The sequence below is a fragment of the Acomys minous genome (assembly GCF_964271855.1).
Source record: "Acomys minous genome assembly, chromosome: 2".
NCBI classification, from domain to species: domain Eukaryota; kingdom Metazoa; phylum Chordata; class Mammalia; order Rodentia; family Muridae; genus Acomys; species Acomys minous.
The window spans coordinates 90,813,367-90,830,898 of record NC_140484.1 but is presented as its reverse complement, the minus strand read 5'-3'; the positions used below and the strand labels follow the sequence as shown (position 1 = coordinate 90,830,898).

Sequence of the window (17,532 nt, the reverse complement as noted above, 5' to 3'; positions counted from 1 at the left end):
GCAACAAGAGAGGCAAATGCTACATTCACTTTTTAAAGTTCATTTTCTCACAATGGTTACAAGTGACAGCCATATTTCTGAATCCTACTTTTAGCTTGGTATGTTTTAATGTGGATCTTGAAATCGATCTATCACCTACCACATAACATCTGTCTGTCTATCTGCCTGTCTGCCAGCCACCTATCTTCCCTTCATCTATCTATCTATCTATCTATCTATCTATCTATCTATCTATCCACATCTAGATTGTCTTAATATAGACTATCTTTAGACTTTTAAAGAAAATTAAAAATAATCCTGAACCAGGGACTAGGTGGCCACAAATTAATCCCCCTTTCAGGGAAAATCTGAAAACACAATCTAAGCTTTAGTTATGTGGTTGCCACATCAATTTTGTAGACTTTGTATATTGCATAGCAGTGTGACTTTATATCAATTCATGACTGAGAAACTCTATTCTAAAGTTGAGAAAGGAAATCATATTGAGGGATAAGTAGAAAACTAACGCAGAGCAACCATTCAGGGACCATGCTTCCTAGTCAATTTCTCAGAATTGATCCTGAGGTGGCTATTTGTTCCCTTTTCGTTTATTTTTTTCTTCTAAAAGTTATGTAAGCTAAGAAAACATATGCCAAGAAACTTCAAGATTTCAAAATATTTTAATAATAATGGTTACAATTTACAGAATATATACATTGGAGAAGTCAAACCACAGTATACAATAGTTAATTTCTTTATACCTTAATATGGCACTCACTCAGAGTCTAACACCTTCACCCGTCTTCTACAAATTAAAGGTTAACTGTGGAGAGTATACAAATTTGAAAAGGAAATGAAAACAAAACCCAAAAAGCTCATGGTGATAGATAACTGTATTAGCTACATATGTGTAGAGAAACCAACGCTCTCGCCATAGGTTGTCTTCCTCAGATGATGTTCTGCTTATTTCAACAAGAAAAAATGTAATAATTTAATTGCTTGATCACCTGTGTAGATTTGTGAAGGGAGATAAAGGCAAATGAATGATACTGATAACACTAACCAGAGACAGCAACGAAGATGAATGTGGTTTGGTGTAAAGGTATCAGTCGATGAGACAGACAGAAAAAGAACTCTCTCTATATATCTTTCTACAAATTTCAGTTTTGGAAAAATCTATGTAAATTATGGCAAGCTTTGTGTAAGAGGTATAGCCAATGTAGGAAGAATGGTGCATGGCAGAAATGTTCCAAGAGCAGACATAGACAGAGCTGTAGAGACGACTATGGTGACCATGCTCTATAGAAATGGTAAAAATCAATTACAAAGTAGTGCTTACCCCAAAGGTCACTGTGGTCCCTGACACAAAGTACCATGGGATGCGATGACACAGAGGCATGTGTGGCTCCATCTCCTGTAATATTAAAGAAATATCAAGGTAGCACTTTCTCCTCACAGTTGAGACTCCAAATGACAGTAGAAAAATCAAGGATTACAGTGAAGTTAGAGCCCTCATAAACGTCTCTCTCTGAATACAGCCCAAGAAAAGTAGCGCCTACCCTTGAAGACAAAGAAGGCCATCAGACCCCGAAGTGACACCCCACCTGAGGTGAGAGACTTTATTGAGGCAACCTGGTTCCTAAGTGTTGGGTTGCAGTGGCCTCCAGGGCCTGAGAGAGGGGAGACAAAGTCCAAATCTCATCCCGGAAATATGATGAGGTACAATTTAATTCCTTGGGGCGTGTTCCCTGCTTGCTTTACAGCAGGTCAGCCTCTTTATACCTCCATTGCCACAGGCTTTAATACACAAGATAATAATTGGTCCAACCAACATTCTGAACCCTAGTCAAACATCTATTTTTATTTATGAAGTTTGTTATTCAGTAAAGAAGAGCTGCCAGGAGACATGCAAACCACAGAATTCTATAAAATATAAGATTCTAGATCTATGGATTTTTCAGGTTGGACCAAGAGCTACAGAACATTATCTGGGCTGAGAAACCTTCTAAGAGCTCCCTGGAGACTCAGGCCGTGCATGCATGTGTTCACTATGCCCCTGTGTGCATCCAATGCATGTGTGCTATTGTAGGCTCGTGCCCATTGTGTCTATGTGTGTGTATTTGCACACATGTGCCATCCATACAGACCCACATGGGAAAGTTCTGCTTGTACTTGAACCCTAAAATCTACTGCCAGAAACGAACATTTTCTGCCTCTTTATTTCGATTCTGTTAGAGCTAAATGAAGAGAATGAATCAAGGAGAACCTATACACACTTTTTGCCCATGAAGTACAAATGTAAATGCCCACTCCATCTTTTATTCTGTTAATTTTTGTGAAACCAAATGGCCTGCCTCTATTGCCTTTTTTAAAAAAAATATACTATGAAATAGGAACAAACAGGCAAACAGACATACATTGCGTCATTATTCTATCCAGTGTCTTTTCTTAACTCCTGTTCTGGTTTAAGTAAGAAATGTCCCCCATAGGCTCATGCATTTGAACATGTATGTGTCCAGCTGGTGGCGCTGTTTGGAGGAGTTATGGAACCTTCAGTGGGTGTAGCCTTGCTGGAGGAAGTACATCACTGTGAGAGGGTTTGCACATCTACAGGCTAGCCCCACTTCCTTTCCCCCTCTCCCTTTGCTCCCCTCCCCGGCCCTCTGCTTCCTGTGTGTGGATGATGAATGTGATCTCTACATTTACTGCTTCAGCTCCTGAGCATTTCCTGACCTTACGGATTTTCCCTTTGTCACCTAAGCAAAAACTAGACTCACCCTTTTATAATTTGCACTTGGCAATGGTATTTTAGTACAGTAACAACAAGAAAAAGTAACTCACACAACACCCAGGTTATCTAGTTGTTACACATGCTGGGCATTTTTATGATATTTAAGTTAAATTGAAAAGACGTGTGGCTAATTCCTAAAGTGTGAAAACAGACTTGGAAGTTACACTGCAACTGTGCTTTCAAGAAAGGGTCTTCTACGGAAGACATGGTATCTGAAGTGCAGTGCACTCTCTCTCTCTCTCTCTCTCTCTCTCTCTCTCTCTCTCTCTCTCTCTCTCTCTCTCTCTCTCTCTCTCTCATAGCTCTTGGGGGCTCCTAGCCTACACAACTAACACTCTGGCCTCTGAAGGCAGCTAATAGTGAGGTTACTGGACGTGTAATGCCTTACTTAAGAACACACAGCCAGTTTGATGGTTAAAGATGTGAAAACTTAGACTTTTATCTGGTCCAGTGAAGTGACTTTTCCATGACACTCAACATAAAAGCACCATGTAAAGAGAAGGCTGACAAAGTCAAATCTTTACTCTTAAATCCGCTATCGTGACACAGTTTATTATATACACACTACTTCCGTTTCCCTTTTTCTCACCTAGTCGTAAAATAACATATATCATGTTCTGATACACTGGATTTGTTTTAAAAAATAATCTAGCGACAAGAAGGTGTGTGGATAGATGTGAGAAATGGGTGTCTGTGGGGGTGTAAATGCCATGTTGGGTGGCAAGTCTACCCATGGTTTAACTCTAGCGTTTTATTCGTAAGTGTGTTGGCAATTTTCCATACATGTGAATAGGTCAGAAGAGAATCATAATTTTATTAATTAACTCATACGTTGATGGAACACTATCCCAGGGAAACTGACCGCAGAGGATCCCCCTGAGGGAATCTCCGGCTTCATGTCTATTGTACCTTCGTCACAGGATTCATCTTCCTATGTTTACACATAGCTTCGAACTCGGGCCTCAGCTGGAGCTGCTGCTGCTCTTCTTCAAAGTCCACCAGATCCCACTCGTACTCAAGCCTGGCTTGGCGTTGTTTCCAAAACTCCAGGAACAGTGTGACTTGAGGGGAGGAAAGCATCCAGGTGGAGCCATCAGTGGATGGACAAACAAAACAGCAGGAAACAATACTAGGGGCCAGAGGTTCACAACCACCTTCAACCCCAGCTCCAGGAGATGATGCCCTCTTCTTGCCTCACTGGGAACCCAATGTACACAGATAGCCATTTGTACATATGCACACATACACAGGTGTGCCCACAGAATCAAAAACAATAAAAATAAATCTTAAAAAACCTTTCACTTCTGCTTTTAATCATTTTTGTTTGCAAAGCAGTTCACATGCTGTCAGTTGAAAACGGTGTCCATTTTTGATGGTTGTGTTTATCAGTGACTACTGTTTTGACATTAAGTAATGACACAGAAATTACTTATTATGAAAATCTATTTTAATTTCTTAGTAGCTAAAGCTGTAAATTTCTAGATTGTCTATGCTGCCTCCTCATCCAGATAATCTGTCATCTTGACATTAACTAAACACTAACAACTGTTATAAATCTTAGAGTGTTTGGTGACAGTGCTGTGACAAGAACCATACACTTGAGATTCTTAGGGTCACTGAACAGTTACACCCTTCTCATGTCAAAGTTTGTCATTCTGAAGAAAACACTAAAAAAAAACAAAACAAAACAAAACAAAAAACCAGATAGCATAGGTAGGGACAAAGGCTGTCACGGGATGGAAAAATAGTTAGCAAAAGTGTATCACATAAAAATAAAAAAGATTCTAAACTACAAACTACAGTCATTATTTTTATGGGTTTCTTGACATTATATAAATCCACAAGAATCCCGATATTTGAACATCATTGGAAAATGATTCTGAAAATGATGGAGACCCTTGCTCTGCATTTTGGATAGAGCTTAAACCGGATTTAAATACAACAAAGAGGACAGCATGGTGGATGGTGCCGGTATGTCATCTCAGCTGATTAGGAGACAGCTGGCCAGTCCAAGGCCTGCTTTGGTAGATTGAGTTCAAGACCAGCTCTGGAAATTTCCTGACTTATTATTAAAAAAAAACAAAAAGAGGTCCCTGGATGAAGTGTAGTTATAGACCCGTGACATAGGAAGAGAAGAGGAGTGGAGGAGAAAGGACAGCGTCCAACACATATTTGAGCACAAACGTGTGCAGCTCTGAAACTTTGGAAACTAAAGAAGATGCTTGTTCTAAAGTAACAGGTAGACCAGTGAAACAAAACCACTGCATTTCTGGCATAAACTGTGTGTGGCTGCCTAGCTTAGGTGAGCTACAGAAACATACAGCTTGAGAAAAGTTATTTTTAAAAAATGCTTATGATTTGGTTACGTAATAAAGGTCTTCCTGACCAGGAGAATGGATACGAATGATGAGTTTAGAAATTTTTGCAAATCACTGATATGACGACCCATCCCATGGGAATGAGCTAACCCCTGTCACTATTAATGACCCTTTGTTATGCTTGCTAACAGGAGCTTAGCATAACAGTCTTCTCAAAGGCTTCATTAGCAGCTGCTGTAAAGGGATACAGAGACTCAGCACCGAACCATAGGTCAAGCTAAGGGAGCTTTGTGGAAGAGGGGGAGGAATGACAGAGGGAGCCGGAGAGGTCAAGGACACCATAAGAAGACCTACAGAGGAAACTAACGTGGGCCCACGGGGTCACACCGAGACTGAGCCACCAACCACAAAGCATGCATGGGTTGGACCTAAATCCCCTACACATATGTAGCAGATGTGCGACTTGGTCACATATGGGTCCCCTAACAATGGGAGTAGGGGCTGTCTCTGACTCTGTTGCCTGCCTGTGGATCCCATTGCCCTAGCTGGGCTGCCTTGTCTGGCCTCATTGGGAGAGGATGCCTTTAGTCTTGCTGTGACTTGAGATGCCAGGGGGTTTGGTACCCCCTTGGGGGCCTCTCATTATCTGAGAAGAAGGAGAGAGAGAGGAATGAGGGGGAGGAAGCCTGAGGGTGGGGCTGGGAAGAGAGGAGGGAGGAGGCTACGATAAGGCTGCTTAGTGATTAAGTAAATAAAAAAGAAGTATCTGCAATATATGGGGCAAAGGATTCCTTTCTTGTTACATAAACACTAGCAAAGCATTAGAGCACTAAAAACGCTTTCAGTGGCAAAAGAAGTCTAATGATTGGTGAATATTAAAAAAAAATCTGTGATCAAAACACCGCAGATCAAAAGCAGAGTCAGATGACATCCTTTCCATCAAACCGCATGTGACCAAAGAGACTGCCATTCTCTGGCATCTCGATGTTGAAAAATAAAACCAGAGTGGGTAGAAAACTACAGTTTTGTGTAATTCATATAGATAGCAAATCTTTTAAGTTGTAAATACGAATTTTCTCTGCAAGTACACGTGCTGAGAATTATTCTTAGAAGGTTATTGTATTAGTATTAAAAGTTATTTGCTTTAGGAACTAGGTACGTAGCTAAGTGTGTAGAATGTTGGCCTAGAGTGCACAAGTCTCTGGTCTATCCCTAGAGCCACATAAACTTGGTGTGGTGGTACACACCAGTAAGCCCAGAATTTAGGAGGCAGAGGCAGGAGGATCAGAAGTTCAAGGCTGCCCTTAGCTACATGGAGATTTCATGGCCAGCCTGCTCTTTATGAGCTCTTGTTTTAGAAAAGAAAGGTTTATTCCAGAGCTATTTCTAGTGATGAAGAGAAAACAAACAAAGAGCAAACTGTCAGTTGGCCAAATTACACAACAGATTAGACAAAGTGTGATAAATTCGTGAAAGGTCATATTACAAAGAAAACTCTTTTGGAGGAGACTTTCTACTCACCCCAGATGCCCATGAAGATGGCGAAGAACACAGTTGACTCATTATCAAACAGATGGGAGAACTGTAAAAGCAACACCACCATCAAAAGCACTTAATATGAAATACGTCCCCGCAGAACGGACGCTCTGGTCTTGACCCCACCACGTCAGACTTACCTTCGAGTGCAAACACGTGGTGTTCAGCCTCCAGTAATCACACACTTCATCACAGAGTGGGCACATGATCATCTGACCTCCGATGTTAGGGTCACAGATTTCAGTGCTACACAGAGAGAAGTCAGATAAAAAGTGATGCAGTCTGGAGTGAAAACGCTAAGCAGCTCTTGCCAGACTGCATAACAAGCCTCTATTCACAACCAAAGCGGAGATGAGGTGAATGCTTCCATAGTGGCTTAAGCCGTACTCTAGGGAACAGAGTCCTTGGACTACATTTCTTAAAAACATTCTGATGTAGAGGATTTAAGCAGGACCAAGCCAGAGGACCGGCCAGGATGGGTGGAGGATGAGGGACCATGATGTCCCAACCCTAGTTGAAGAGCTATTGACAATTAATGCTGGGGGATGGAGTCAGTTTTCTTCAGGGATTGTGGCCCCTGAGAGGCCACATGCTATATAGTACTCGGTCCTATGTGCATGCAAATGAGGTCATGAGTTTTAAAACAAGCACAGGAAGTTGGGACGGAAAATGGCAGAACATAGAGAAAGAATTGAGTACGTGGGGGGTGGACTTATCAAAGGTAGCTGTGGGGGAAACGAGAAGGGTGTAGAAGCCGAGGCTCAGGCTCACCTCGTTTCGTTACTTTCCATTGATAACAAGCCGTAGACGAAGCAAGCTAAGCCAACCAGCGCCGCCACCAGCAGCATTTCTGTGTAATATCCGAGAAACACAAAATAGATACCGATTTTTTCTCCATAGTAATCCCTGTGATAGAGAGTCAAAGTCAGAGGCTGGAAGGAAACTGAGGGCCACACGCACTGGCTCCACTCTGGCAGGCAAATTCACAGTAGTTGTAGTAGCAGTAGTAGTTAAAAGAAATAGCCCGTGTGAAGGAAAAGCCACTAAGATAGAATGTCAATTCTAGATAATATCACATTGGGAACTCAGGAATTTTAAAGTTTTCGTGTATCTTAAGTAAGTTATTAAATATTACAAATAACAACTTACTATACAAAGAAACCTGTAGCAGTTGGCAGGTTAGGTGGCAGACATAATCTGCAGGAGTATTTGTCTTTTATTGCTTCTTTTTTACTGTTGGTGTGGCTGCTGCTATGGCACTCAGCTGTGGCTGCAATCCTTGCTTCACCGAGTGCAGAAGTCTACGGGGTGGCTCCTCATAGCCTGCTTGTACTCATAGCCAGGTTTTACTGAGTCCACCCTCAGGGACCTGCGAACAGCCCTCCCTGCCTCAGAGAACTCATCACCAGTGCTGTGAACTTCACACAGCTTCTGACATGGGACAGACTTGATCTCCCCTGGCAAGGGTCTAAAGGTTTACAGCTTAATGCTTTGAGTATTAAGTCACAGATAAACCTGCAGTTTCCACCTTTGCCCAGGGAGGAGACAACAGTGAGTAAGTAAAAACGGCATAAATGTCATCTGCCATGGAAACTATTTTAAATAGATTTCTCATACTCCACACTAATTCTCCAGCTTTTGAAACTTTTCTAATTAAAAAGGTGTCTTCCGTGTGTACCGTGTTTTCTTCTCAACGTTGATAAATATTTTTGCAGTTTTGCTTTTTATTTTCCCCACAATGCCACCACAGTCCCTAAGCCATCTGCTGTTGACAACTTCCCCACAGTAAATGTGAATGAATCTGCACATTTCTGAGATTTTACTACAGAATGAAGGAATTTCTATAATGCCACACAACACCAGCCCCATCTAAAGGACACTAATATTCTCTTCTCTTTTCCTTTCTCTGTTTTGAGATAGTTTCTCTCTGTTCCTCGACTAGCTCTGGACTCTCAGAAAACCTCTAGGCCCAGCATCCCTTGCACTATATTGAAGTACTAAATTTGTTATTTTGTACCATATCCTATTTGCTTTCCTTTTGCCATTTAAAAGTTTACAGACTTCATTCTAGGAGGTACAGCAAGCACCCTGCACCACAGGTACTAATATTTTCAGGAATTCATGAAGACACTGGATGTCTTGAAAAACTAGGCATATGTCTCTTTGTTTCTAGGTTTGTTTTTCCTTTGTATTTTTTTTCTTTTATTGGAAACTGATAGAGCCGGGTGTGGTGGCGCACACCTGTAATCCCAAGGCAGAGGCAGACAGATCTCTGTGACTTCCAGGCCAGCCTGGTCTACAAAGTGAATCCAGGACAGCCAGGGCTACACAGAGAAACCCATTCTCAATAAACAAAAAGAGGAGAAAATTAATCTTTTTTTTTCTTATAGTATATTCTAATTACAGTTCATCTCCCTCAAATCCTCCCAGGTCATTCCCATCCAAATACACACCCTTTCCCTCTCTCTAATTAGAGTATAAACATGCTTTTAAATAATAATAAAACAGAATAAGAAAAAAACCAGAAACAGGATATAGCAATAGGACAAGGCAAACAAAAGAAGAAAACCAAAGAAAAAACAAAAGAAAGACATACAGTACAAGCACTGAGGCACACACATAGAAAACTCATAAAAACAGAACCCAAAACCATAATATGTAAGCAAATATCTGTAAGGAAAAAAATCATTAATTAACTAAAATTTCTAACAAAGCGTTATGAGACTGAAACCCCCCCCAAAATACTGTAGAACTCATTTTGTGTTGGGCATAAGGGCCATCCCTGAAGTGCGGTTTTTGTATCAGGTGAGACTCTGTCAGAGAAAAGTAAAATTTCCTTTGTGAGTGGTCATCAGTTGGATACAGTTTCTGCGTTAGAGATGGGGGCTATGTCTACTTTCCCTCTCAACACTTGGACCCCATAGGCGCTCTTAAATGCTGAGCCATCACTCCAGCCTCTGTTGTTGCTTTGACACAGGATCTCACAAAGTTTCTGAATGAATATGTGACTTATTTATCCAATGCCAGTCCTTACATGTCTCATTGTTCCCAGTTTCTTTTTATCACCAGCTAAGTTGCTTCATTTTTTCCTGGTTAAGCATTAGTGGGCAGAACTGTTGGATCACTAAAAGAAAATGCATTTAACGCCGTAAGACATGAACAAAGGGTTTGCCCGTGCACTCCCCACCAATGGTGTTTGGGATTTCACATGGTTGCCTGCCTAGCCCTAAGATGGCTTCTTGTGGGGCCTTGATTTTGCATTTGCCCTGGGAGTGTGGTGCCACTTGATGACATTGTGTTTCTATTCCCCTATGGGTGACTACGCATAGGTTTCCTCAAGTGCTGCTGTCATCCATGAGCTGAATTCTCTGGTCAAGTACCTGTTAGACCCGTTTGTCAAGTTCTCCATTGTCACGTGAGTCTCTCCTATATTCTAGGTGGGTGTCCTTCATTGATGTATTTATTGCACTTTTTTTCTTGTGGTGGGATACTGTTTTTAATCAAATATATTCATTATCTTATATGATGTGTCTGGCTTGAGAAATCCACTCTGACAGTTATTCCTTTATATATATATTTGCATTGAAAAAGGTCCAGATACACGCCTTGCGTGTGCCCACGCACCTGTGCTAGCTTCATTTACTCACACACACAAATGTCTTTTTCTACATGGGTTCTTGTCTAAAAAGTCAAGTCATTGTTACTCATGAGTCTATTTCTGAGCTCTATTTTTTTTAATTATAATTCTCATTTGGAAACAATTTCAGATACAAAAGTTATAAGAATAATTCAAAACATTCACATATACCCTTTGAGTCTATTATTTATTGTGCATTGATTGCATGCATTAAAAAAAAAACTAGATTATAGAACCAAGAACTTTACAGATCTCTGAGATCCACACATTAACATTCACAAGTCAGTTTCTCCTGTATTCTAAATTCTACTCTGAAAGTAAAGCAAAATGGGTATATGTACTTAAACTAAAACGTAAAGAAATCACATGGAATTTTTAAAGGAAAATAAAGTGTCATTTCCACAGTAAAGATGACCCACATGGCATTTCTGTACCATGACCAAGTGTATGCTGCTTGTACAAGGCAGGAATTAGGCTGACTCCAGCCTAGCTAAGTGCTAGGTCCTAACCCTTAACGGCTATGCTGCATCCTTCCTCTCATAGATCGCAGCAACAACTATCTGCTTCCCAAAGGACAATTGACAGTAAAGACAGACTGTGAAGCATCGGGAGTAACAAGGGCACTGAACACCGTAGCCTACAGTAGCACTGTGAACAAGGAACACATCATTCATTGGCTTTTAACAGTCATGATGCTGTACGAACTTACCGAATCAAATTAAAAGGTTGCTCCTTGTAAAAGTAGGAGAAGCGAGCCCAGTACTGGCAAAGGTTGTACCTTTCATTGACGTGAGTAGTTCTTGATGGCTTCCAATATTGGCCCTGCTCATATGAAGGAAAGGGTAAGAGGAAGAAGCAAGAGATACAGGTCATTCAGGGGGACTCTTTGGACAGGTGGCCAGTGGGCAAAGCTTGTACCATCTTCTGCTGATAGATTTCTAATTCATATTCCACTCATGTAAAGTCATTTATTTACTAAAGTTATCAAAACCACAGTCAGAGTGATTTATTAAGTTGGTCTAGCAAGGAAAGGGGCCACTTATGCAAGTAAAGCATAGGGCCACTTATGCAAGTAACTGTTTTATCCATTAAAAATTTACGTGGATGTGAGAACCGCTCAGGCACTATGGAGTGAGTATTCGGCTTCAAGTTTAACACAAGTGAAAATTTTGATAAAGTGAGACATTTAATTTTATATTATACTAATTTAAGCTTTTTTCTTATTATGTAAGCAACACAACTGACGTTTGTGAAATAAAGCTTAAAAATAGTGTCGGTGGGGTGGTACTGGGAGATGGTGTAAAACGCCACTCTATAGACCAGGCTGGCGACGAACTCACAAAGATCTGCCTGCCTCTGCCTCCAGAGTGCTGGGATTACAGACATGCACCACCAGGCCTGGCTATAAAACACCACTCTAAAAAGCACAGAAGAGAAAAATCCACCACCTTAAAATTTCTATTCCAAACAGATGTCAAAGATGGTGAAGTCCAGCTGCCATCTTAGGAGGACTTGGTGCCACTTCCAGTGACCGAGGCCTGTGCTGAAAGGTTTGGTGTGCAGATTAAAATACCTTGGGACCAGGGCAGGTGTTGGATTTATAACAGGGCAATGGGTTAAGAGAATCAATGCCCTGCAGGAAAATAAATGAACAACAACAAACAACAACAAATCCTCAGGGTCTTCAAAATATCACTTTTGTAAAGTGTTCAACTGAAAATCACCTTGGTAAAGAAAGATTGGCAAAGGATGCCTGGCAGCATGTGTAACAGTCTAGCCAGAGACTTCTGGGTTATCAGGCTGTTTACCCCAAGGTACCTTGGATCCTGTAATCCCCATCCAGTTCTTCATCCACAGGATTGGACATCCTGCGATGGGAGCTTAGGGGAGGGGGGTGGACAGTTTCTCCACCCTTTCCTTAAAGGGTCGCATGCTAGTTGAAAAGGGAAAATTCTTATACAAAATTGTTACGGGAGCCTACAGGAAAAAAGGCCAAGCTCATCTTGGTGGCGCCATCTTAAAGTCATATGTCACTGTGTTGCCTGGTTGGTTGCAGTTTAAGCCAGGTGGTAAAGACTGGCTACAGGCTTTCAAAAATCACATCTAGTGAGAGATACAAAGGGTGTAGACTCAGGTGGGAGGAGAGGGCTAGGGGGAGTGGAAACCATAATCAGAATATATTGTATGAGGATAATCTACTTTCAGTAAAAGAAAAATAGAGAAACCATCATTTCAGTAGCGCACCTGCCATACAGTCAACACTCAAAACAGGCTAAACTGTCTCCCATTTGTTCCAATGGGAATATCTGTTTCTTCTCCATTTCCTTCGGGAAACACATCACAGGAAAGTCTTTTACAGCTGAGGCGGAGTGGTATTGAAACCGGAGAAATGAGATCCAAGCGTTGGTCTCAAAGTAGTGAATAGACACCTCCAATCACACGATGTTTACCAGGAAACCACAGGGTAAATGGAATGCACTTAAGCCTTTCAATTGCAGACACTCCCTCCCCCGCAGGAAAGCCCCGTGTTGCCAAACTAAATTCAGGTTTGTCTATCCAGACTCGACCTCCAAACAGACACTTTTCTGTGAAAACACATGCAGGCTCCATATTTTTATGCAATGAGTCATCAATCCCAGCGGAAAAAGTAAGCTTTAGGATTTTGGTTTTCAGTGAAACTACTTTGAATGACTGAGGTCCTCAGCACCCGGTGCAGTAAACCCCTGCCTCACTTCTAGATAATCCCTGATCTCTAAAGTTGGGTTCGTGGCTGTGTGAAAATAATACCCAGCAACATGCTTTCCGCGTGACTGAAACCAGCCTTCCATTTGATGGATAAATGAGTCCTTTCACTCTTTAGAAAATTCAAAATCTATAAGGAAAGACATGGTTTTAAAAAAAAATCTCGGAATAATATGTCGTGTCACTTAAAAAATATAACTACTATTTCCCTAAAGAAAGTATTGTGTGTAAATATCAATGGCTGGCTGATAAAAAGACGCCATTTGAAATGTCAGAGTCCTTGAGAGCACTTTCGCCTTGCTGGTGCAGTCCTCAAGCTGGGCGCACGGAATCTGGAGAATTTCCCGTCGTGAAGGAGAACTAAGCAGTTCATAAGAAAATGGAAAGAAACTGGGCAACGCTTCCATCCCCCAGGGAGGCAGTCTCTGACCGTGAGGGAGGAAACGGCCTCTGAGCTATGGGGGTCTCTGATACTTACGTCATGGAGCGGGTAGGCGGATAAGTAAGTGTGTGAGTTTAGCAGCCTTTCGATGCCAATCTTTTTCTTCCCCTCTTCTACTCCAAAAGGGCATCGTGACAGAATATAGTAAACCTGCAAGGTAAAGACGCAGGGACCTCACTCAGTGCATTAAACCTGTGAGCTAAGAATGCCCGGACCCTTGGTGGGGAGGCCTGGTGGCACTCAGAGGAAGGATAGCAGGTCACCAAGAAGACACTTGATACCCTATGAGCATATACAGGGGGAGGAGGTTCCCCTCAGTCACAGTCATAGGGGAGGGGAGTAGGGGGGAAGCAGGAGGGAGGGAAGAATGGGAGGATACAAGGGATGGGATAACAATTGAGATGTAATATGAATAAATTAATAAAATATTTAAAAAATAAAAAGAATGTCCGGACCTCGGCACACTAACCCTACAAGCTAAGAATGGAGAGACCTCAGCACCTTGCAGAACTACTTGCTTTTTCACACTTTGAAAATCAGAAGTGAACAGTGTCTGCTCTGAACGGACGTGGACTCTGACAACCAGGGAACGCTTGTGTTCATGCATTGGGAGAAGACGCAGGCTGAGAAGCTTTATAGAACTGGCAGGTGTTTCATTCCTAGTTCTGACAACACTCCATTGCCTAACTGGGGGCCAGGGATTAACGAATCATCATTTATTTTTCTTCTATTTTTTTCAAATTTCTCTGAGAATCTCATGTGCCATAACTCTTGAACCAGAACCAGGCAGTTCGAGTATCATTATTAACAGTTCACTTGGAGAAATAGGAGACCAAATCAATACGCAGCCAGGCAGTTTTCTGTGTTTCCTCAGCCAATCACTCTGATGGTGTGTGTGGGCCCCTTGTGTGACATTCTCTTCTGTTTACTAACTTAAGTTGATCATATCTCCTTGACTACTTTCCTGTCACCTCTTTCAGCTCCCTCTTTTGTGTTTCCTGTGGTTGCATTTTGTATCCACCCTCCTGATTCTGTTTTGCCATCCAGCAGCTTGTCTACTTTTTCAGCTTGTTAGATGCACACTGCCCAGCTCTCTTCTCTCGTAGGTCGTCTCTCAAAGACTCATGGTGAATGCCTGTGGTGAGCCGTGTCTGTTGTCAGTGGGTGACCCTGGATTGTCCTCCTTGAATCTGATCATCTGTCTTGAGGGCGCTTAATATTCAGTCTTGCTAACGTACCTTGATGGCTATGAATCAGTGATAAAAGTTGTTTTCTATGCTCTGAATTATTACCTTAGGAAATAGTAAGGAGGCAAGAACTCTGCCTGGAACATTAACAAAGTGGAAATTTTTATTCTGATATATAATTATATATACAGTGTGGTAGTACCAAGTTATACATAATATTGTAAAAAAAAATCTGGATTTGGCTAAGAGTGACTTTATTCAGAAAGATTATTGTGGGGGACAGGCAGCCATTGCAATGCGAAGGCCACCTCCTCAGATCTGCACCCACTGGGAAAGGCAGAGAGGGCTGTTCTCTGGTAGAGAGAGGAAAGGAATGTCCAGGGAGGGTCTGTGCTAATGAGAGGCTGTCGCCTGTGCTCCTGTCCACTGGGGTCAGGGTGGCCTGTGGTCAAGGTTAGCCTGAGAAGTGCAATCAGGTGGGTAGAGTTAGCCCTGGTGTGCTTGGTCCTGATGGGTGGAGTAACTCTGCTAACCGTTGGTGAGACAGACTAGGAAGTGGGGAGTGAGAATGCTGGCCTGGTACCATAAAGTCACACAACGTGAGAAATGAGACCATGAGCGCAGGTCCAAGAGAAATGAACTTTCTCTGATGCCAAAGGGGAATTAACTTACACACCTTTTCTTTTCTGAGGACATTCTTCAAGAAACTTTGCATTCATAAATTTCTTCTCCTTTGAGAGGAACAGAAGTCTATACCAAAACCTAAGTAAGCCTCTGGTCATGGGTGGAGGCTGCAGAGTTCTTTATTTTTGGTCCCATCTCTTCTCAGTATAGGAAGCTGGCAGTGGACAAGCTGAGCCGAGCATCTCAGGGACTGGGGAGTACTCCGGTGGTCATGTGAGACGGTGCTAGAGAGTCAGGGTGGTGGTGAGGTCATGGCCAGGGGTCCCCTAGGTCAGCTGAGGGAGAAAGGCATATCCCAGGAGAAGTACAGGGAGGGGTGGGTGGGAAGGGATTTGCAAATGATAGAACTCATGAAGCTCAGCTCTGAGCATTGATACAAAACTAGACAAACCCATCAGAACAGCAAAAAGCCATAAACAATCATGTTTTGACTGTCTAACAGGCCACCACCTCCTTATACAAACAACACTTCCACAATTTCAGCTGCCTCAGACTGATGCCAAGTTCTTTAATAATTGTGGTGAGTAGTCATTATTGTTTTAAGTGTGGAATTATCTTGATTTTTACTCTCATCTCTATTTCAATCTCTGATTGTGCTCATAGTTTACTGTGATGCATGCACTACAGATGCAATGCTCTGCTAGTGTAGATGTGTATGATGTATGTATTATGTGCATCCGTACACACACATGCTTTGTGGAAGTCTTAATTGTTAAGGTTGACAAATATACTGGAGTTATGAGCAAAGCTTCACTGGGAAGCAGAAAGTTGTCTGTTCTAAAACTCCTGCAAATTGATAGACCACACATTTGACAAGGAATAAATGTCTTTCTTTTACTCCAGGTAGAGAGCAATCCTTCTCAGAAAAAGGAAAACAACACAAGTGTCTGTCACTCACCCCTGTTTACCTCCTATTTAACATACTGGGACTGTTGGCCAAGCTCAGTCCACTGGGACTCCTGGACCTTTGCTTGTCTTTCACCCTAAGACTCCTGGTGACCATGTTTGGTCTCCACAATTCAGACTGATGTTTAGCCTTCACTTTTAATTCTGGCCTGCCTGCTGTTCACACTACGACTGAAGATACTCTCTCCACAGAAACCTTGCATCCTCCAAAGCATCCATCCAAATCGGAATCAACTCTTGGCATGTTCTTCGTAGTCTTTGATCTCTGGTGAGTTGTGATTATTTGTTTTAATGACCTCTAACATCAGGAATCATCTCCAGAAGATTTTCAGTTCACCAGAGTGATCACTATCTCTCTCAGCCATAGCCTTATAAGATAGATTTGCTGCATAAAAGGACCCGAGAGTCATGATCTGCAGGCTGAAGAGTGGAGATCCGGCTAGCAGCATGAAAACAACTCACTTCCTGCTTCTCCCTCTGAGCTTCAGGGCAACTGGCTGTACTGTTACTGAGTGGTAACAATAGGAATTGTTTTCCTGAGAAGTGCATTTCATCTGTGCCTTGACACATGCAGTTGAAGGCAGATGTGCTGTACCCAGCTCTGTTGCTCTGTTCATAGAGTGTGAAGAGACCACAGTTACGAAGTGCATTGGGATTTCAGAATGGCATGAGAATGCAGATAAAGCCATCAGCTGCCTGAGCCCTGAGCAAAACAGTCCTCCAGTCTTGTGGTGCTCTGGAGCCAGCCTCTCAGCTCCTAAGGCAAAGTCCTGGAGGACGTCTTCTTCTGACATTAAGCTGTTGCCTCCACACTGAGAATCTGCTAATAGCACAGCCACTTTCACTCATTTCCTTACCCAGCCCCTCCAGGCATCAAACTGAGGCTCCTACATCAGCACCCGATGCCTCTCCTGCATGGTTGTACAGGAGGCAGCTTCTCCCCTTAAACCTCAAGAAACCATCTTCATAGGCTTTAACCTCTTCTGCAGCAGGCTCCTCGCACTGCTCTGGATGCTGAGACTGCGGGCAGGGTCTAACTCTGTATTGGGTTTTGATGCAAGGGACTGTTGGCTTAAAGGGTTGGTCTATCCAGATCACAAAATGTTCAGCAACAAGGCCCAAAGTCCATCTTAATGTACATCTTGTAAACTGCAATACACTTCTAGCTTCCTTTGAGAACTGTTCCTTGGCATCCAGAATTTGACTGACTGGTGCGAGTGGCCTAGCTTCTGGCCGTCCTCAGCATTTCACATACCTTTCTTATTAAACTGTCTCACTTCTGGCTTTTGATTCAAACTGAGGGAGTTTGA

General features: G+C 42.3%; 1 protein-coding gene across 4 annotated transcripts in view; it reads right to left on the bottom strand.

Annotated features, from left to right (window-relative positions):
- ANO5 (anoctamin 5) overlaps positions 1–17,532 on the bottom strand; it is a 64,498-nt gene that overhangs the window by 20,593 nt on the left and 26,373 nt on the right. For all 4 annotated transcript variants that reach the window (XM_084772149.1, XM_084772150.1, XM_084772151.1 and 1 more), the window contains 7 exons: positions 13,482–13,595; positions 10,971–11,083; positions 7,396–7,530; positions 6,765–6,870; positions 6,610–6,670; positions 3,680–3,831; positions 1,319–1,393 (listed from right to left, as the gene is read on the bottom strand). In XM_084772149.1, the coding sequence (XP_084628275.1) occupies positions 1,319–1,393; positions 3,680–3,831; positions 6,610–6,670; positions 6,765–6,870; positions 7,396–7,530; positions 10,971–11,083; positions 13,482–13,595 (756 nt within the window). The remainder of the gene's footprint in view (positions 1–1,318; positions 1,394–3,679; positions 3,832–6,609; positions 6,671–6,764; positions 6,871–7,395; positions 7,531–10,970; positions 11,084–13,481; positions 13,596–17,532) is intronic.